The sequence below is a fragment of the Gallinula chloropus genome, assembly GCF_964237585.1.
Source record: "Gallinula chloropus genome assembly, chromosome: 5".
In the NCBI taxonomy this organism is placed as follows: domain Eukaryota; kingdom Metazoa; phylum Chordata; class Aves; order Gruiformes; family Rallidae; genus Gallinula; species Gallinula chloropus.
The window spans coordinates 4909534-4931148 of record NC_140090.1 but is presented as its reverse complement, the minus strand read 5'-3'; the positions used below and the strand labels follow the sequence as shown (position 1 = coordinate 4931148).

The 21615-nt window shown below is 41.4% G+C and overlaps 1 protein-coding gene across 1 annotated transcript in view; it reads left to right on the top strand.

Moving 5' to 3' along the window:
• Positions 1-3445: 3445 nt before the first annotated feature.
• KYNU (kynureninase) overlaps positions 3446-21615 on the top strand; it is a 55157-nt gene continuing 36987 nt past the window's right edge. Inside the window, exons 1-3 of the mRNA XM_084264953.1 lie at positions 3446-3632; positions 9236-9356; positions 16123-16205. Of these exons, the coding sequence (XP_084121079.1) occupies positions 3464-3632; positions 9236-9356; positions 16123-16205 (373 nt within the window). The 5' untranslated portion in view covers positions 3446-3463. The remainder of the gene's footprint in view (positions 3633-9235; positions 9357-16122; positions 16206-21615) is intronic.

Here is a 21615-nt window from a genome sequence, read left to right as displayed (position 1 = left end):
AGATACCTCTGAGCACTTAATCATTTTTAGCTTCTAGATCTTTGTATTTAATAATATATTTGCTGTCAAAATTTAATATAAATAAGAATCACAATAAACGTAAGCCATTGATCAGATGCAGCAAACTACAGCAATGACAGCGAACCCAAAGCCTGCTCCAGAAATCTCAGTCTGTAATAGACACACCTATTGACTTCAGCAGGTTTTGGGTCAGGCCTCAAATGGAAACAAAACCCATCTATGCTTGCCAGACAGGTCAGTGGATGACCTGGAATATGATAGTCATTAATCCACTGTAATAACTGTGTGTCTTTAGTGAAAAATGGTGACTAGTAAGACAAATGGGAGGAAGCTGTGCTGTGTTCTTATGCTGTAAAGCGGAGAATCTACAAACCAGATGAGAGGGATCTGGTGTATAAAACTGATCTGTCCTTCAAGCATCCTTATCATCCACCTCTTGATCATGAATTGCAATGGAATTAGCTAGTGTTATCTGTGTGGGCCCCAGGAGATAAATGTTGGAGAATCCCAAACCTTCCTCATAGGCTGTACGCAGGAAAGGATGTAGGTGATATTGCTATTACCTAGGGACCGGGGAAACTGAGCATCATGGAACAAATGTCTCTAACTCAAGTGAGTAATCTGTTTAGAGATATTAAAAGGCCCCTTCCCTTACTTCAGCACCTGTATCACTGGGGAGTGACAAAAATTCAGGCACTAAAGTGAGAGGGAAGGAGATTGATTGGGCAGAAAAGACTAAGCAGACCACTTCACAGTCCTGTATCTGGAAGGAGACAGTCCAGGAGACCTGATTTTTAACTTCTTCAAGGATTGTCACAATAATTTGCATTTGATATATTCCTTATTAAAAATAGGGGATCAATCTTGATTATGTGAGTATCTACTGGGCATGTTTGCTAATCCCTGTGGGATCAGGGAAAATCTACTGGAGGAAAGAAAAGATCTCTAACCCATCCTCCCTGATGACTGCCAAAATAGGTCCAGAAGGCCAATCTGCTTCTGACCTTCAGAAGCACATACATGTTGTTACCAATACCCCAGCAGGTGAGCTGCAGATGAACTGAGAAGTGGTTCCCTGGGGAATAGGGAGCCTGGTCATATGTCCAGTGAGACTTTCATTGGAGTGGTGACTCTTCAGGTGGTAGTTGGTTGGGTGTATTGATTTCAGCCTGCTCAGCCACTTAAATATCACAGCCAGCTACGTGGCTAGGTGTAGCCTCCTAGAAGCCTTGGAAAAACACTCTGAGAGCCAAGATGTTAAAATAATTTTCTTTCAACCATTTTTGCTGTTTTATTTTCCTTTTTATCAGCTAAGAGATGATTAGGATCAATGAGTGAGAAGGACAAATTTGGTGACAATGGGGAGGTCTGAACAACCTGTGTGGAGACAGCACAAAAATAGGGTGTCTCCAGTACCTCCCAGGAGAGGGTACACATTAGCTAAGTGAAAACTGCTGTTCTACTGACTTTTTTTTTTAAATTCTGTGTGTTAGTGGGAAAGGAAAAATTGCTACTCTTGAAGATATCAAGTCTGGAGGGGGAACAAGAAACTTTCTCATTGTAAAGTTGATGATAGCAATGTAAACCAGGTAACTAACATCATGATGGCCATTTGGCTAAACAGGTTTGGATTAATTGTCGCTAATGAGGTGGTGCTGTTTAGAGGGTTATATTTAAATACCAACTGTTGTCCTCTCCATATGTGCTGATGAAACTATTCTTGATGGTTTTCAGATATCAAAAAAAAAAAAACAACCCGAACTAATCTGTGTTTATGTATTTATACCAAAAACTGTAAAGGCAAATATGTTGTAAGGGATTTGATTGTTTAAAAATATCTGTAACTTGGAAGACACCACTATGCTGACTTTCAGAGTCCCCCTTCCACAAAAATCTGAGCTAGGTTAAGTGGTTAAGAACCACCTACAACTACTTGAAAGAGACTTGGGCGATGGTCTGTTCAGCCAAGTAACAGGAGATAGGACAAGGGGAAATGGCCTCAAGCTGTGCCAGGGGAGGGTCAGGCTGCCCAGGGAGGGGGCTGAGTCACCATCCCTGGATGTGCTTAATAAAAGGGTAGATCAGTTACTTAGGCATATGGTTTAGCATAGGACAGGAAAGGTTGGACTTGATCTCAAAGGTCTTTTCCAACCTTGTGATTCTGTGAAGTGCCGATGGATGTGATGCTCTCAGCTGGGTACAACTCATACAATCACCTGTTCTCCCTGCAGCTTGTTTCTGGATAACTGTCTATACTGTTGGGCTTTAAGAAAAGAGCTGATACTTATAGAGAATACATACTTAAAGAGTTTTCTGTCTCAAACAGAGGGGAAAAAGCTGTATTCTCCTGTGGCTCTATGCTATGTGTTGTGTGCTTATCTTTCCTACTTCTATCTATGTTCTAAAGGGTTGCTTTTTTTTTTTTCCTGCTGCCCCAGAACTCTTGGGGATGTTAAAAAGGCAGAGAATGTTGTGTGGTCTAACTATATAGTTTCCACCAAGCACCTTGGTCAGCCTCTTGACTGCCTTCTGCAACAGAACACAGCAGGCAGCACGGGCGAAGTTTTTGCCCTGAAGTACAGAGTTAAGTGTCATAAATTTTCTTTGCCAATAGATCTGGAAAGCCAAGTGCACAGATGTTATCTTGAGCACAATGGTGTCTCTGAGCGTTACAGTTAAAGAACTGTTCTTCTTAAAAAGATCAATGGGCTTGTAAAGTTTGCAGTTACAGTTTTTGGACGTTCTGTTAGAATCCATGGTCTGTCTTGTTTGCAGCTTGACTTGGGTTCCTCTCTTTTCTCCCAGGACAATTGAAGCTGTAGCACTGGGATATTCATTGTAGCTAAGGAGGAAATATTAATTCAAGGTCCTGGTCTTGAAAGCTGTGTTTGTATCATGGCCTTTGTTGCCTGTATCCCATCTGTCCTTGTACTCGAGCGTGGCCGTACACAAGCAGCCCCCCCTCCTGTTTTTAGGAAAGAGAAGCTGAATGCGGCTGAACGTCGCGCAGCCTGGAAACGACTTCAGTGTAGCTGTGCTCCTGCTGTTCCTGGGAGCACAGGCTGCAGAAACAATAACGCTTCCTCTGGCTTCCAGAGCTCAAAATTGTGAATGACTTCAGCATTTGTAGCTGCTATCGCTCTGGTGGGAGAACTTAGAAGCTGCTGATGTAGTTTGAAAAGGGAACGGCATTGTATCTGTAGAGGAGGAGTAAAAAAAGCACCTTTGGGGGTAACAGCAATATGTTGCCTTGGAAATACTCGAATTGATCAGTTTTTACCATTCTATTAAATACTTCACTTTTCAAAGCTTTAAATCAAATAAATTTGGGTCTTGAATGATGCAGCTTTAGTGGCTGCTTATCAGCCACACATGAATATGAATCCTGCAGCCGCTAAACTGTGGCCTTTTTCATTTTAAGGTGAAATTGGATGACCTGAAAATGGATCCATCTTCTCCCATGTTACCAGCAACCATTTTAGAACAAACCGCCTTGCGGCTCGGGTGCAGTCCAGCAGATGAGAAACTTGCGCTTCACTTGGATGAAGAAGATGAGCTAAAGCATCTTCGTGAATGTTTCTGTATCCCAAAAGTCAAGGATCTGCCTCCAAGTGAGAACTATAATTACCAGAGGGGTGGTTGGGGGAAGAAGGGTGGGGTTTCGCATCTTCTGCGTGTGTTCATCACAAATCTTTTGGAAATCATTGTCACTTATGAGATAATTGAGCAATTGCACTCATATCTGAGCACAGTATGTCCCTGATGTTGCTAAATCAATCCATCAACTTATTCTAGCACCGAGAGCTTTATGCTCTCGTTCCCATCCTGAATAAAGCAGGAGGGTACAGTACTTACACGGTGCTTATGCTGTCAGTCAGCTGCTTTGAACAATATAGTGACTGATTGAAAATTATAGGCAGAAGCATTTCTGTCTAATGGTCTGAAACAGCAACGTAGCTTACAATAGTTCAGAGTAGTTTCTTCCTTGGTATAATATAGTTTGGTGTTATCTATCTAGTTACAATTATTTTAGTTAATGAAAGAGATGGTACATATATTAACATTTATGCCTTACTGATAGTAGTAGAGATGATTTTCTTCCCGAGGGCAAATGGAAGACTGTGCCTTAGAACAAATAATTGATCTGAGCAAATAATTCATAATGAAACCTTTTATTTGAAGATCTTTCCTACTTTCCTCATGAATTGCCTACAAATAGATAACTGTGCATGGCTTCAGTGTAGCCATGCAAAATGGCTCTCAGGTTTTTTTTCTGACTCATTCCTGACCTGTGTTGTTATGAGGTGCCTGTGGCATGGCAGGGATATCTTTGTCTTATTAAAAGAGGACCTGGGGTGTAGGCAGAGAGGCAAGAGGGGGGTGCAGAAGGGCTGGAAAGCTGAAAGGGAAACATTTTCTTCAGGTTAGTACTCCTAGCCTGCCAAAACTGCAAAACATTTCCATGTTATGAGGGTTTTATTTTTCGTTTGTTTGGTTTTTTTAATCCACTGGCACTGTGTCTGGCTAAAATCATGCAGGGAAGCCTGGTGGAAGCACCCACCTACGGAAGCAGCGTGGTCCTGGGCTCTTCTCCTGATTCCCAAGTCCTGTCTATTAAAAATTAAATGACAAAAATGTTATAGAAATTCCTTGCAGAATGTTTTCATTTTCTAAGAAATGCAGATTCAATTTCCTGCAGGTCTTTTTCTGAAAAGAGTGGTACATGAGAAATCACAAGTACATTTACCACATCATATCCAGTAAAGATCCGCAATAGAAAATGGTATCAGCTGTCTCAATTCCTGGACATCATTTGAAACAATTTTTATCTTCAGTATCTTTCTGCCTAGCATTGATGAACATTGGGGATGCAGTCTGCTCACGTCCATGTCCTTAGAACTTGAGGATGATAAATCTTAGTTCTCTATGTACTGGTGGTACTGGGTTATCTTTCCCCGCATTTAAATCCTTGAGTTTTGCTATTTATTTTATTCTGAGCAGAACTGGACACTTTACAAATATTTGAACTAGGTGCTTCCTCTGCATGGAGGAGGTGTTCTTAGCCTGTCTGCCAAGAAGTCATTTTCTTTTTCTTCTCTCTGGTTGTTTCCTAAACCCATCTGTTCCTTTGGGTATAACTATTTTGTCCCAAAAGTCAGTTCAGCTGCCACTGTGGTTGGTGCACAATTTCAAGTGCAGCATAGGTACAGGAGCTGCAAAAGGTCCCTCCATGGGTGGAAAGATGCTGGAAGGAAGCTTACGTGGCTGTTGTGCTTAATCTGGCTGTGCCATTGAAATCCAGCTCAACTGGGGCACCTGAACTGCAGCTGTGTCATCAACTCCAGTGTATGAAACAGCTCTTGAGGATGAGAGGTCTTTTTTCAGTGTAGTGTCTCAGCAGCTTCAGATGAAAAAAATTTCCTCTGAGAAGCCTGAAGAGGTTTCAGTCTGCCTGTGACTGTTTTCACTGCTTCCCTTCCAAACTCCATTATTGTCTGGTTTTCAATTGCCATAATATTTAAACCCAAGCCCTGCTAATATGTTTTTTGGCTTTTGCCAGTCACTTAAAACATCTAGTCCCAAACCTCTGGATTTATATGTTTAAGTGAAGATAAGAGAAGGCTGCGGGGGGACCTCATTGCAGCCTTCCAGTACCTGAAGGGAGCTTATAGGCAGGAGGGGATTCGACTTTTTAAAAGAGCAGATAATGGCAGGACAAGGGGGAATGGACTAAAGCTAAAGGAGGGAAGGTTTAGATTAGATATTAGGGGGAAGTTTTTTACAGAAAGAATGGTGAGGTGCTGGAATAGGCTGCCCAGAGAGGTAGTGGATTCCCCATCCCTGGAGGTGTTCAAGGCCAGGTTGGATGGGGCCCTGGTCAGCCTTGTGTAGAACCAGGCCTGGAGGTTGGTGTCCCTGTGGCAGGGGGGTTGGAGCTCTATGATCCTTGGGGTCCCTTCTAACCCAGACCATTCTATGATTCTATGATAAACAGACTAAAAAAGTAGTACAAGTTGAACAGCACAGAGAACCCATCATTCCTGTGTTCCCAAATTGAGGGGTTTCCCTCCTTCCCCCTCCACACCCTACCCACCCCCCCATCTCTTTTCTGTGCTTTGTCTGTCCTCAGGAAGAGCTTCCCTGCTGAAAAACAGCAGGGGTGTAAACATACATATATATATATATATTTACATTGTGTGTCTATAGCATAGAGGCAGATCTCCCATGACATTTATCTGAGCACAGGAGCGGATCCTAGATACCATGCTTCTGAAGATAAACGTCATTACAGATATTAGCCATCAAATATTCTTTATATATTTACATAAAACGTTACAATGAGGTGTTAGAATGCAGCCTTACAAGAAGCAGATGAGAACATCCATAGGAGGCAACTGTAGATAACACACGTACAAATTATTTAGAAAGTCATTATAATAGTTTAATTTAGTTATCGACTTAGAAACTGTCACAGCTCTTTATTTGTCATATTGATCAAGTGGCAACCACTTAACAGACTAACTCCCTGGCAAATCTGTGTTGGAGTTTTTATCTTTAAGCGTGAAGGACGAGGCTCAGGTGAGCAAATAGCAAAAGCTGACAGCAGAAGATTTAAAGAAATGTTTGGATCTCTTTGCTTTTCTCCAGGCTGATAACAAAGTCTCTCTAAGGCTTTTTTTTTGTGTGTGCCGAGGGGAGGCAGGAATGACTGGATTGCAGTTGGCATTCAGGACATCAAATCACCAATCTGATTAGGGAGATGGCTTGTGCTTTGTCATCTTGTAAAGGAGTAGAGCAACGTTTGGGTTTCTTGGGAATAAAAAGGTGCCCCAGAGTGAAAGTGTTGAGCTATATTTCCCTGAAGAGATGGTTAAAGGTAGTGGTTAATCATATATATCAGGCCCTTTGTTTGGAGGGCTTGTGAAGAGGGTATAGGAAGATGTGAAAGAGGTGATCTTTTATCCTTCAACGAGGGATAGGACTCAGGTAATGTATAAACAGGTTTAGTCATTCCTTTCGGGTTAATAAAGACATATTTTTCCCTTTCCTTTGGACTGAATATGCCTGAAAATAAACTCTTGCTTTTTCTTTGAGGTTTAAAAGGTGTACAAATACATCTTCAGTGTAGAAGAGTGGGAATACTTAGTATGCAAAATAATGTACGTTGTTAGATCTGACTAGTCTGCATGAATCTGAGTAGGTGTGAGAATATAATGTATCTAATTAAAACCAAAATATATGAACAATAATTTGCATTAAGATTATTCAGGCTACTCTGAGGACACATTTCAATACAATCATTATCTCCTGTTTGATTTGCACCAGCCTTTATTTCATCAATTGTGCTTATTTCCTATTTGATTATTTCAATACACGTTACATGTCAACAACAGCTCCTGCAGAAATAAAAAGGGCCAATACTCTGAAAAAACCAAGGGTGGAGTCATTTGGGGAAAGATAAGGGATAGTCTTAAGAAATCAAGTATCTTACTGTACAGAATACTGCAGAAACTGAGGAGATTTCGGAGCACAGTGGCCTTCTAGTCAGGAGAAGCTGTAAAATAACATAGATGCTCCAAAAAAACAAACCTAGCTGGGGAAGCTATAGTGGTCCAAAATGAGTTATTTGATGATGTCAGGGGTGGGGAGGGTGGTAAATGGCTTTTTGTGAAAAGAAAAAGAGTACAGCCCAATGCAGAGTTGATACCATGCTAAAAAAGGTATATCCAAAGCAACAGTTATAGAAGAAGAAAAACAGACATTTTTATTTAGAGAGGACAGTGGTGGAAGAAAAGCTAACTTGCTTCTAATTCCTTCCTTGTTCAGTGCTTGATTGGAGCATAAAGAGTATTAGGGAGGTTGAACTCAGAATTCTTGAGCAAAGAGCTTCTCTGTTCCGGATGAGGCAGTGTCACTGTGTTTCTTGAGGGGAAAAAAACTTGTTTCTTGAGAGGAAAAAACCTGTTAATAGAACCAATTTAGGACCATGGCTAATATTTATGCCTCTCTGTTTTCATTCATATTAGAATAGAGATGAAAAACAGACGTAGTATCTGTAAAACAGATTAGGCTGAAATTGCTCTCTGACTTATGCTTTTTAAAAGCTTCTAAAGCTTTAATTAAGGAATTATCCAAGTTGTCTATACTCCTGAAAAATGTGTTTGTGGTGAAGTTCAATGAAGTTGATAATTGTTAGTGCAAAAGGTAGTAAGAGACCTTTTCCAGGCATCTAATTATTTTATTCTACAACCCTGCATAAAATGTTCACAGACAGAAATGCAATCTTATCATTTGTTTCTAGCATGTGTCTTAACATCTTCATTCATTTGATGGGGCTTTTTTTTTTTTTTGAGGTATATCAACTATATTTACCAAAAATACATGTAATATTAGCTTCTGGGGCATTGTAAGTATATGTATAGATGAATATTAAATTACTTTCTGCTTCCAGAAGGTCACCATCGCTTGTCTCTCCAAGAATCTCTAACATGAGAAATAATGGAAAAAGGCACTGTTTGGATTGATAGATGATGACATGGGGTAATTAGATTGTTCAGAACCTCACTAGAGCTATTATTTATAAATTTCTACCGCCTTGCTTTTCTCCTAATCATTGAAAGGATTTGTCAACATAGATTTCCTCCTCCTCTTCAGATGATGACATGAAGTGCAGCCCACAATATATGCTGACAAGACAAGAACTTTTGAGACTGCCTTAAAATATTCTGGGCTATGACTACGTTTTTCCCAAATAGCAATTTAATAATGCAGGGAAAACTTACATGAAAGATACAGATTTACCTAGTCGTAACTTTTATTAAATGCACGATTCAAGGAGTTTCATGACTGGGGATAGGAATACATTGGTGATGGAAGAAAAGTTGATAGCCTGGTCAGGAAAACTCTCCCTCTTTACTCACCATTGGTTACAGACCTGACAAAATCAATGGCTGCACCCACAGGAATTTCATGCTGCCTGAATTAGCTCCAGAGCAAGTATAGATAGTCTCAGCCAAAAAATTACCCATCTCCCTATCTCCCTTTGCAGGGTCAACTGTGTGATGTTCAGGATGTGGCACCTCCGTATGTGTGTGGGCACCATGGTGCCTGAGGCAGCTCCAGAATGGTCAGAGCCCTGGGGAGTGGCACGTGTGTGTGTGAACTGTTCCTCCCATGCTCACTCCCACGTGTGTATTTCTGTTTCCCTCCACAGCTGACCTGAGCCTGGTGAACGGAGAGGAAAGCTGCGTGTACTTCTCTGGGAATTCTCTTGGGCTCCAGCCAAGAAAGGTTAAAACTCACTTGGATGAAGAACTGGACAAGTGGGCTCGAACGTGAGTGCAGAGCAGGGTAGGCGAGATGCTGACCCATGCTTCAGATGGTCTTGTTTTGGGAGTAAAACATGTTCGGTGTTTCCCCAACACTATTTAAACCTCCTTTAAAGGTATGAACAGTAAAACAGGCAAAGAGAAACTTCCAGCTGTGATAATCCATGCTGCATGCGGTGGCTCTGCTTTGACTCCTCCAGAGGACCTGCACTGTTTTAACCATCCCCATCCGGCTGCTCTGTGTGTTTATACACAAGACACACAAACTCATTTGCTTACTGCTGCTTTGCTGGGGAACGTGATTCAGTTTCAGTCCCTGGAATTTTCTAATTAGTGTATTTAACTGCGTGTGATTCAGCCTGCAGGCCTTGCAACAGGCAGTTCCCCTTGAAATAGCACCGAGCGCAGGTGGTGCTGCTGCCAGCTCTGGCAGGTTTTTGGCTCCTCTTAAACCAGGTCTCTGCCTGACAAGTTCATTTTGTTTAGAAAGAAGCATTCCTGTCTTCTCAGGAGCATCTTGGTGAGGAACTGACAGTGGATCGCAATGAGCTCTGCCAAATGGAGGTGATGTAGGAAAGACAGGAGCCCAAGAGAGGGATGACTTTCAGTATCACAGGAAAGGGACATTATCATAGCAAATGGGAAACTTTTAGATATAATGGGGGGTGGAGGCTTTTTAAATACATATTGCATCTTACTTCCATGAAGGGTCTGTGCTTAAAGGTGTCCAACACCTGCCCCAGCAGCTGGAGCAGGGATGAGCAAAGTAAAAGAAGTAAAAACTAGGATGCTGAAAGCAGGCAAGGAAAATAACCTCCAGATGAGTGAGTGAGCTGGGAGAGAGATGAACACATTTATAGGGTGTGGGATATGAGGGGAACAGATGTGATTTCATGGTGAGAGAGCAGAGGAAATAAGAGGCAGAAGAGGAAAAACTAATTCTGCTAACTGGGCAGCTTTGGTTCAATAGAAACCGTCTAGGTGGAGGCTTCACAATGTAGCTGGTTTTACCTGTTGAGGTATAAAAGCTGTGGGCTAATTAAAATGGTTTACTGCTTCCTATTTATTATTTGTATTCATGTAAGCGAGGAGGAGGTTGGGAGTGAATGGGAAGGAGTGTGAACTTTGGGAAGCACTCGTTGCTCCTGGTTATTCATTCCGCACAGCGCTGCGGTTTCTCCAGTCATTTGAAAAAATTGCAACCTTGTCCATTTCTGTATGATTATCGTGCCTTATCAGGGAAACAGCTGAGCTCTTTCAAAAGGTAAAAATCAGATAGCATTCTTATCTGTTAGAGCAATGCGCTGGGAGTGCAAACATATTTCAGCTCCTTCACTGTGCCTTTTCATTGGTTCACTTCTCTTCTTGTGTTTGTCTTTTGCTACAATGCAGGATGTGTGGGGGGTTTTTTTGGTTCTGTTTTGGTTGTTTTGTTTTGTTTCTGTGTTCGTTTTCACCCCTTGGTGATGATAAAACCTGAAAGAAAAGGGTAGTAGGTAGCATGCTACTCCAGAAGATCAAAAGTGCCTTCAGGAGCCCTATCTAAGGGAGAAATAGGGCTGAACATGACCTTAAGCCATGGCAAGAGAGAGAGCAAATCTAGAAGGGCTGTTAACCAAAAATACATCTTGGCCTCAAGCACCTTATCCAGAATAACATGGAAAGCTTTAAAGAAAGCAAAACCCAGCCACAAAAAACCACAACCAAAACCCAACAAAAAAACCCTGAACTAAACCCAACAGAGCCCCAGAATAAAATCCTGCTAGCTGCAGATACACCCAAGGCAACATGGAGAATAGCAAAGTGAAACTAAACTTGAGTAGAGCAATGTAGAAAGAAGTTGATGGGTGGGATTGGGTGCAGGGGGCTGGAAAGGACTAGATGGTTGGAGAAGCACAAATGGAAGTTTTCATTCCAGTCACCAAGGACAGCTTAGCAAAATCTGGTCTACAGTAGTAGCTGTAGCAGTTGAGGCCTGGTCAATGGCTCATGTGTTGGCAGGGTGGAATTTAGTGGCTGTGGCTTAGATAAATAAGTAGTGAGAAAGGAATGGCACACAAATTAGATATATCCTTCAAGTCAGCAATGATATAGATCCTGGCTGTCTTGTGAATTGGTTTATCATATTTCCTGTTTGTTGTGTCTTAGCACTCATCTCAAATAGCCACTTCACTTGTCTATTTAAATGGTTTTCACTGCTTATAGATGATGGTTGGAGTGAACAGGAGGACTATCTGGTGGCTGTTTTGAAGGGCAGGGAAGTTCATAGCTTTAGCTCTCTGTGGTGATGGCATCTCATTGGAATAGGGCCTGGAGAGAGAGAGACCTTTACATACATTTCTTTCTTATTGTGTCTTACAGTGTCACTGTCCCTTTTGTCTTCCCCCTGCTTTTACGGGGTAGGTTATAGTTTTCTGCTCTTACATTTGTTTCCCATATACCTGTTCTGGTTCTGTGTTTGTTCTTTCCATGTTCTTCAGTTGTCTTTTTTTATGCTAATGTGTAAAGACTACAAATTCAAGCCATGGGCATTTTTAGTATGGATTAAAAAAGAGACTCTGAGACTTCATCTTTCTTTCTCTTTTGATTTCAGCTAAATCCAAGATTTATTGAATGAGGGGCAATAAGGGGTGAAGAATTGTCTCCTGTAGTTAGCCTGGAGTAACCAGTAATCCTGGTTTTTGAATCTGAAAGACTAAGGTTGAAGTGACTTTTTCATGGGACAAAGACCAATAGGGGTTTTGCAGTGTCTTGTTTTCCTTTTCCCTTGTCACAACAGTTTAAGCAATTAATGTATTTTAAGAATGGTTATTGCATAAAACATACTCAGTGCAGTGGGCAAGGTCTCTCACATTGGAGTAACTCATTAAAGTGGAACTATTAAAACAGAAGGGAGTTTGCCTTAGCCAGTTGTTATGCTCTTGCAAACAGGGTGGTTGGGGAGTGGAGCACTTGCTGAATGGAAGTCTTGAGGTTTAGAGTCGTTTAGTCAAGCAGAATAAAGACTGAGAAGAAAAAAGGCCGTTCTATGCGAATGGATGTGGGGGTAAAATGTAGGGAGGGGAAAAAGGAGCCACTTATGTGAAATCACATGTTGGCACAGTAAACACGAACTAGGAATTAACAAGTTGAAGCTAGAAACTAAATATGTATGTGTACTTCTAAGCATTGGAGCAGTCTGGCAACAAGCTTCTGACACAAATACAGTAGACAAAAAAAACCCCCCACTGAAGTCTATGGAAGGCTTTATAACACACCACCTGGGGAAGCAAAGGACTCTTCAGAGAGTCGAAAAGTGTCTTTGGTTCTATGTGCTGAGCCAATCCTGCAAGGTACAGCAGTCTTTCAAGCAGGAGTGAAGCTTGGTCATGATCTGTTTGATGGACCCACTTCTCCTGCCATTCAGCAGGACTCATCTCTGAGCTGTGCCTTTGAGCAGGTTGCATGGCAGAGCCATAAATACCTGATTTAATATCTTGAGGGACCTTAGCTTTGCCTTCAGTCCACCGCTTCACACAGTTCTGTTCCTTTGGAAATATCTTCCTTTCTTTTGGCTAGTTCTTTGCTTGAAACCATTGTCAAGAATCTGTATTGGCTCATTAAATACCTTGCATCATTTTTGGCAAAGCAGCAGGAAGGAAATTTCCACTTGAATAAGATTTGGATGACCGCAGAAGATTCCTGAAGCTGGCAATTAATTTAAATCCCTTTTGTTACCGCCTTTGAAACTCTGGGATCATATCAGAAAATGTATTTCTAGCTCCCCTAGCGAGCTTTAAATCAACCAGACCTCAGCGAATAAAATGTGGCATTGTGATTTCTTGCCAAATTGAAAATAAAATGGTAACCGACGAAAAATTAATTTGCTCAATGAGAAACTCTCACAGTAGTTTAAGGAATAGTTCTGTTTCTATGATGCTTTATGATGTGATGGGCCACCGTTTTGTATTCATTAATTTGGGGACCTTGATTTAAATCTCTCTTGCTACCTAGGGTGCAGCGGAAACAAAATGAGACTCTAGGCTATCCGTGTCTGAGGGGAATGCCAGAAGCACTGCAGTTGTGTCCTTAAAGATTATTACCCCCTGTGCCTACCAGAGCTGAGAGAGAGGTGGCATAATATACAGAGATATAAATTCTCTGAGGCAGAGCATAGAATTTTACAACCTAAGTGTAATAGGATGTATTGTGCCATCAGCAAAGGCTACAGAGTTTCATGTGATTAAAATTTAAAAAAAAGGGTCCAAGAATATGCCTTTAACTACCATTTTAGCTGCAATAATTTTTGTCTCTTGGCATTTATATTGGCCATGAAGAGGGAGGCAAGCTGTAAGCTGGGCTATAATAATAATAATATGAATAATAATTAATGCTGGTTCTCCCCTCTTTCAATATACTCAACTTTCCATGTTTTCATCTCAAAAAATACAATGTTCTCATGCCCAAAATATCATATCTGTTTTGGTGATATCTTGGAAATGTATTCTGAAATTTTGTTAGCTCTGCATGCTGGGGGAGAGAGAGAGAAGGCTTTCATCAGTAAATTCCCATTAGAAGGGCACTAATGGCTATAAAAATCAGAGTAAGCTAATGAAAGAGAATCCCATAGGTAGTTAGGACTTCTTTTTCCCATCTTATTATGTTTGCTATCCTCTTTCAGAAATGCAGATCCCCTCAGGCTGGGACCACTTCTTTGGGTTTTTTTTCATTTTAATAGTTTGTATTACCCCAAAGTCCCTTGATTGCTATATTACAGTTAAAAATAAGTAGGGAAATTAGGAATAAATGTCTTGCTGTTTGTGGAACACATACCGCTGTCTTCAGGGAGCGCAGCTGCATTACGGTCTGATAGAGGGGAGGAACTTCTAGTGCTAATCCTGCCCCTTACTGCATCTTTCTCCTCTACCCACCTACTGCCTTTATTCCTCATCGATGAAATGTTCTTGGAAACGAGTGCTATTTCACACTGCCCGCTTTCTGCTATCAACCTCTCATCAGAGAGCGATTCTGGAATGGAGAGAAGCGGTCAGCCAGTCTACCGCGACCTTATCCGAATTAGGGATCAGAGTGCTTCTCTTTGCCTGTGTGGGGTTGGACGTGTTAAACGTAGGGAGTTCATTTTATCTGTGAGATGTTCAATGGTGCCTATGCCTTCCTTCAGCTACTAACCTAAACTAGTCTAAAAGCAAACATCATTTTATGAGGATGAGGGGCAAGAAGTGGTTAATACAAATCGTGTCTATTGCAAGAGTGCTTTTCTTTAGGATGCGGAAATATTCCTAGGAGGAGTGAATTAGACCCAAGTCAGTCAGAGAGATTCTGACTGTAAAACATCATGGTAATTCGTGTGGGAGACAGAACAAAATTCTACCTGAGAAGGGAAAGTAGGAGGTGGACAGGGAAAACAAATCTTTTAAATAGCCTTAAGCACGGGGGACTAGTTGTTCGTGTCTCATATTGCCTCCTTTCTCATGTCTTAATCTGCCAAACACCTTCTCATAATTTTGAGTGAACATTGCGTGCCTGTTCTTCTTCAAAAGGTTTTTTTACTCTGTTTTTGTTGCTGTGTCTTGCTTTTTCTTTTCCCTTCCTCTCATCACAACTTTTAGGGTGCTCTTCTCTCTACCCAGTTTCCCACTGTTTCTTTTCCCTGTTTTACAACAGCTTTCTACTTGGTTTGCCTCAGCCACATGCAGCCAGCCTGGCATTTCTGACTCCACAAGTATCCTGTAGAGCTCAGCAAATATGAAAATCATCCAGTGTGAGATGGAAGCCCAGAGCAACGTTCCTCTGGATTAGCACTGTTATTACTTCCCTCAATCTGCCTTCATTGGTATTTAAATCTGTGCGCTACACACTGCTTGTGTAAGAAACACTGCATCTCTTTATTCATATATGCATGGTGGCTACCTTAAGTTTACTTTCCTGTCACTTCTGAAGCAAAAGCTAGTTCAGAGTGCTTAATCCAGAATTGAATTGTACATACCTGTCACTTCAGAGTAGCAATGAGTTCAGGTTTCAGGTGCCTGGATGTGATCCACTGTGGACAGGAGCAGTTTGTGAAATAAAGTTTTTAAACGTCCTCTGTCAAACCAAAAAAGCTTTCTGTGTGCTTAGACCTGGAACAATTTGGCAGGGAGAAGGGAAGCAATAAAAATTAGCAAGCAGCTCTGTTTGGGCAGGTGCTTCCCTGCATATACATTAAGTACCTGCTGGTTTCTGCAGAAGGGTGAGTTCAGATGGGAGATTCAGGAGGATGGAAATTGTTTCTGACAAGAAATATTTCTGCCTGGGAGCCAGGCAGTATTCAAGTCTACCATCCTCTGCACCGTACCATCTTCAGCTAGAAGTGCAGGTGGAGTAACTGTGGGGTGGTTTCTGCTCTCTGAGTAGCTTCTGTGGGCTGGGGCTAGCAGGGTGCCATCCTGTCCCGGGGCACCATCAAGCCCTTACTTTCCTTGGTGTACCCTTCTCTTCTTGTACCTGTGCAGCCAGTTCCAGGGGGCTTTTGAAAAATCTATCCTCTCTAGTTTTGAGGGGTTCCTAGAAGAATTTTGAGGGCAAAAATAAGTGGTTTTCAATCAATTTAAAACCTGTGGGAAACCAACAAATGATCTGCATTTGCAATGAGCTTTAGTGGTGTGATAAAAGTGCCGTGCTCACCTGGGGTGAGTTGTGTCCTCCATCTCCCCCCTCCAAATGTGGGCTCTACAAATTAGGTGCATTTTTTAGGAGCAGCATATGTTTTTATCATTTGCATCTTTCTTTTCAGAGGTGTTCATGGTCATTTCAACGGTCAGCGCCCGTGGGCTTTGGCAGACGAGTGCATCCTGGACCTGATGGCTGAGCTGGTTGGTAGGTGTGAACTGCAGGGGGGGGAAAAAAAGTCTTCCTCTAGAAATGAAAACAAAATTGATTTCTTTTAAGACTGAAAGTCCTGATACTCTATAACCAGAATGTAGTTCCTTGCATTCTTTTGTTTTCAAGTAGTTTTTCTGACTGCCTTGTGCACGGACAAACACTTCATTTTATGGCTGCAAGTGATTTAAGAGGGGAATGTATGCAGTAATATATGAGCGTATGCATATAATGAAATTAATTGCAGCAGAGGGTTTCTTGGAGTATCATAAACTACTTGGTCTAACACGTGAAGCCCTTTTAAAGGGCACTTGGCATTACAGATTCTCAGTCTTTTTCCTTGAAATAAACCAATGAACTTTCCCCTTTGCAAATTTATTTCTATCTAGACATTTTCTGCTTTTGCTCCTTTCCCTGCCACTAAATCCAGCCTCATATTTGAGAACTGCTTATGTCAATGAAGCAGATAATTGGGGCAGGACCTGCTATTTGTAAGTTCCCATTACCCTGCCGTACCCCTCGAGGAGTCCGCGGTGCTTCAGGACCCTGGCAGTAAATGTATCTGGTTATTCCAGAGATTGAGAAGGAGCCCTGGAGACTTGTCCTGGTGCGTTTGCCAGCCATGAAAATGGTTGGTTGAGTCTGAATGCAAATTTCCTTTATCACCTCTTCCTGTATCCTGTGTGTAGTTGCTGAAATAATCTTTCACTGGGATTTCCTTCCGAGTTGTTGCTGTCAGAAGGGAGTAGAGAAATGATCTTGGCTGGGTTGCTCACAGACCTTTTTCACCCCGACCCTTAGAGTCATTGTCAAGGCTAGGTTAGTAGACATCAGTGAGATTTGGTTGGTGTTTCAGTTTAGTTGTTGAAGGCAACTGTCAATACCGACTGTCTGAACTGAACTATCATGTGTTCATTTATGCTGTCACGAAGGAAAAATATTACAGTTAAGTTGACCTCCTGTGCACTAGCTATCATCTTGCAGTTCTCCAATAGACAAGTGTTCAATGAGAAAGTGATGTTCTTTCTCCTTCAAGAGAAGCAAGTGGGGTCTTGAATGATTGGAAATAGAGATATTAAGGAATACGGTGTGGGACATCCCTTTAGGCACTGTGGGTCAGCTGTCCTGGCTGTGTCCCCTCCCAAGGTTTTGCCCAGCCAGCTGGTGAGGGGGAATGTTGGAGAGACAGCCTTGGTGCTAGACCCAAAGCATCCTGTCTTACCAACTCCTTGTTGGCTGCCAACACAAAGCACAGCACCGGGAGGGGAAATTAACTCCATCTCAGCCCAATGTAATACACAAGTTTATATGTTTATAAATAAAGTAGCTTCCTGATTTCTTCATGAAGCTTCTTAATGAAGTGCATGTCTACTGGCCATTATTACTGCATCAGGATGAACATAAAGTGTTGTTATAGTTGGTCTATGTATGTAAACACTAAGATTAAATAAAAAAATATGAGTGTGGCTACACTGGTCATCACTGGACTATGTCGAGTGATCCCATCTGCAGAATGAAATAAATAGCAAAATACTCTTTGGCTGTTCTGATTTTGGAAGTTGCTCCTGTAGTACTTGGTGTTGTTCAGGAGGTTAAGAATTTGTTTTTCTTGCTTCCTCTATGTTCAAGGGCAAACTCAGTACATTAATCTGTTAACTAGCATAGAACATAAAAATGTGAGAACATAAAGGGGTGAAGGGTGTTAAAATGCTGAACGCAGCTGATTTAGGGATTTTTCAAGTTTGACACCTTACCCCAGACCAAGAACTGCCTTGGAAGTAAGGAGTAAGTGGGAAGCTGTGGGCAGGAAGGGAAAGGTGACCTGTCTCACAACCAGCCTGATGCATGGTAAGGGCTTTTAAATTGGAAACCTTGAACTTAATTAACTGGGGGGTGGAGAATTTATCCTACACCTTATGAAAACGGAGAACAGTCACACTACGTACTTTGGGAAACTTAAATTAAAAATAACAAGGTAATCCATTGGTGCCCTTCACATAACCAAGAGGGAGAGCAAAGATCCCCCAAGGGGCAGCTTGAAGCAGGTGAATTATCACCCTTCTCAGCATCCCTTCTGCAAATGTTTGTCACTGCTCTGTTTGCAAAATCCAGGCCCCTGTGAACTCCCTGCAGGGTGTTGGGGTTGGCTGAGTGCTGACCTCCTGCCAGTGCTGGTGCCAGGATCAGTTTGGTCTCAGTTTTAGGTTAAGAGCCATGGAGGAAAGCAGGGAGCCAGGCTGGGACTTTTTCCCCTTAACCATCTGTCTTGTAGAGGCTGCCAGCTCAGTGTGTGTTATGATATCTGTTTGACTAAAAGTATTCTGGGTTGTAAGGACTGGGAAATGAGAGCTTTGCTTGAACTTCATTAAATTTCTTATCAGTCTCTCTTATTTTTCTTTTCCAAACTCTGTATCACACAGGTGAATTTTCTCTGAGAATAGCTAGACTACAGTGATGTTAATTTTAAATGTGGGTTTTAAAGCTTTCTATTAAAAAATGCAGATGACTGAAGTCATGCTGCTGTTAACCTTCTTTTGTTTTTAAAATTCTTTGTTGGGAAGGGTTTTGTAGTCCTGTTGTTTTCCTCAGCAGTGAAGAGCATGTCAACGTTATTAATTTGGATTTTGTTCTCTGGATTTCTGGACTGCATTTAATTGTACTATAAAAATGTGGTTTTAGCTCAAATCTAGCCCTCAGATGTGAATGCCAGCAGGGGTTTATTTATATAATATTCTCAAAGTTCTTTTCAGGACCTAGGTGAGCAATTCTTAGAAGTGAATGAATAATTCTCAAATAATGGATGTGTTGTGTTAAATCCTGGGTTTTATAATTGTAGGCAATAATGAAAATGCTAAGAGAAAAAATGCAGGAAGTAAATCATGTTAAAATACTCTATTCCAGTGTGTTATTTACAAGTACTGTTTTCCAGTGAGGTTTAATACTGAGCATGTATGAGTGGAGGGAATTTTGAATTTCCTTTTTTAGTGAATTTAATGTAAGAACAAACAGAATTTTACCTTGGTTTTTAATTCAGTATCTAACATATTATGGAGGGGGATGAATTGTCAGTTCTCACTCTAAGCAGTAGCAGAAAGCAAAAATAATTTGGTAAGACATTCAGGAATGGACTAAAGACTGTAAAATATCTTTGTCCATTTAATGGTTTATGGTGCTATAACACCTTGCTTATTAAATGCAGTCACATTTTCTTGTTCAATGAAAGTTACAGTAGTAAATACGTTGTGAAATTCAGAGTCAAGGTCAATGGAGGCCAAAGCTTTTTTTTTTTCTTTGCTCCTGTGCTTGCTCTGAGTGGCATAATGCAGTGACGGTAATCTCTGCTTCTCCTACCAGACTTTATTAAAACATTACAACCTTGGCAGGATCACCTTCTGATGGAACAAGATTAACTGTATGGCTGCTGCTGTACAATGCGCTCAGGCAGGTCTCTGTTGAGGGAAGACTGAATGCTTAGTAGATTTGTAGTGACTTTGAGTGATAAGGATTATTTGAAATAACCAAACTGTTTTCAGAATTGGGGTCCTTAGCCTTTTTTTTTTTTCTCTCTTCTTTTTTCCCAATCATTTTACAAAATGCTTTTTCCCTTACTCAAGTGAGGATCAGGCTCCCGCTGCAGTCAGAGAGGAGAAGGATGGCAGTGTCTGCCTAACACAATCATAATTGTCTCTGAAGTTGTACTTTGTAAATGCTGCTTCCTTTTATTAAAGAGGAGATTTATCAAGCAGAACATACAGGTTTTAGCCTGTCTCAGAGATATGGTATAAAGTTAGGAAATAAAGAAAGCAAACATAATTTTGTCTCCTGTGTGCTGGGTCTTTGAATATTGTAATAGGTTAATTGGATCATAGAAAGGTTGTTTTCTGAAATGCAGTGCAGGTTATAAAGGATAACAGTTTTCCAATGACACGGATGAGGTTTGTTTTGTGGGCATGAAATTCAATAATGGAAAGCTTTTAATAAATATATAATTTACAGAAGACCAAGACTTACATGACAAATGTAGTGTCATATTTAATTTGGGATGCTAGCATGCAGCTAAAAGTGATCTACAGATTAACCGTTTGTTTTATAGGGATACGGTACAGCAGGCAGAGGGTTGCTCGTGCCGAATTTGCTGTGAAAGCCACAGGCTTCATGGAGGGAGCAGAGGGAGAAATAAGAACAATACCATTTCTTGATGCTACCCCTTTTTTCAGCCTCAAGAGTTCCATAGAAATATTAAGACTGCAAATAATACTGTTTTGAGCTGCAATCACTCTCTCTGGCTGTCTTCTGTATCTGCAATAGAGCAGCCACAAGGTGACCTCTTCCAGCAGCATGGAGCCTGCAGATGCAATGGTATCAGAGGGAAGAAAAGAAAGCAAAGGAGAAGAATTTAAGTGAGGAAAAGAGTGTATTTTTCTAGGTCTACTTAAATTTCTTCCCACAAACTTGATGATGTTCCGAGTATCTGAAGGAAGGAACTTATTCTCCACATCTCTCTTTCCTCCTGGCTCAACCCCTGGACAGGGCTTCTGGAGTGTCTGACAGCTATTGACAGATCTTTTTGTCCAACACTTACAGATTTTATCAACAAAAAGAAAGGCCTTTGAATTACCTCAATCAGAACAGTTCTTGGCTTTTCCTGTGGTACAGGAGCTGAGGCCTGCTCAGCAAGGCTTTAGGGATAAGTCCTTACAGGTTTCCATGTTCTTTTGCTGTATTTTCTTGTATCGAGTTCCACTCATGGCTGTCTTTCCTAGTCTGGCAAAGGTATAACTCTGTGAAACTAACCTCTGTAGGAGTGTCTTGGTGCTCTTCCTGCCTCTTCCCTGTCAAAGAAGGGTCAGGAGACAACCAGGATTCACCCTTCCATTTCTGATCACTTCCCTTATCCGTTTTACCCCAACGTGATGACTTTCTTCTTTATCGATCTCAGGGGTGGTTGTTTCCCTCCCTCCCTGCCTGCTTAAATTTGTCTTCCTCCTTCCCTTTCTTCTACCTCTTTCCATCTTTGGTGAACTCCACTGCTGGGGCGATGACTAGGGCAAGGCATGTGAGCCCATCATCCAGCTGAAGAAGACTCTCAAAGCGCTGATTTGTGTCAAGGGTGAATCACTGCTTTTCAACAGACAGACATCAGGCAAAAAGGGAAGAAACAGGAATTGATTTTCTTCCTATCTCAGTGGCACCCTGCCCAAATGTGCAGTCCCTGGTCCTGCCTAAAACCTTTCACCAGTGGTTGATAAGGGTTTGAGAATTTGTTACTAAATACTTCGTAATAACAATTAGTTGTTACTCCATTAGCTCTGCCTGTGATTAGCTATAGCCAAAAGGCATCTGGTGGTAGTATCCTGGAAGCTATGTGGGTATGGCTGCTGTTAAGTTGCTATGTTAATAATAGCCT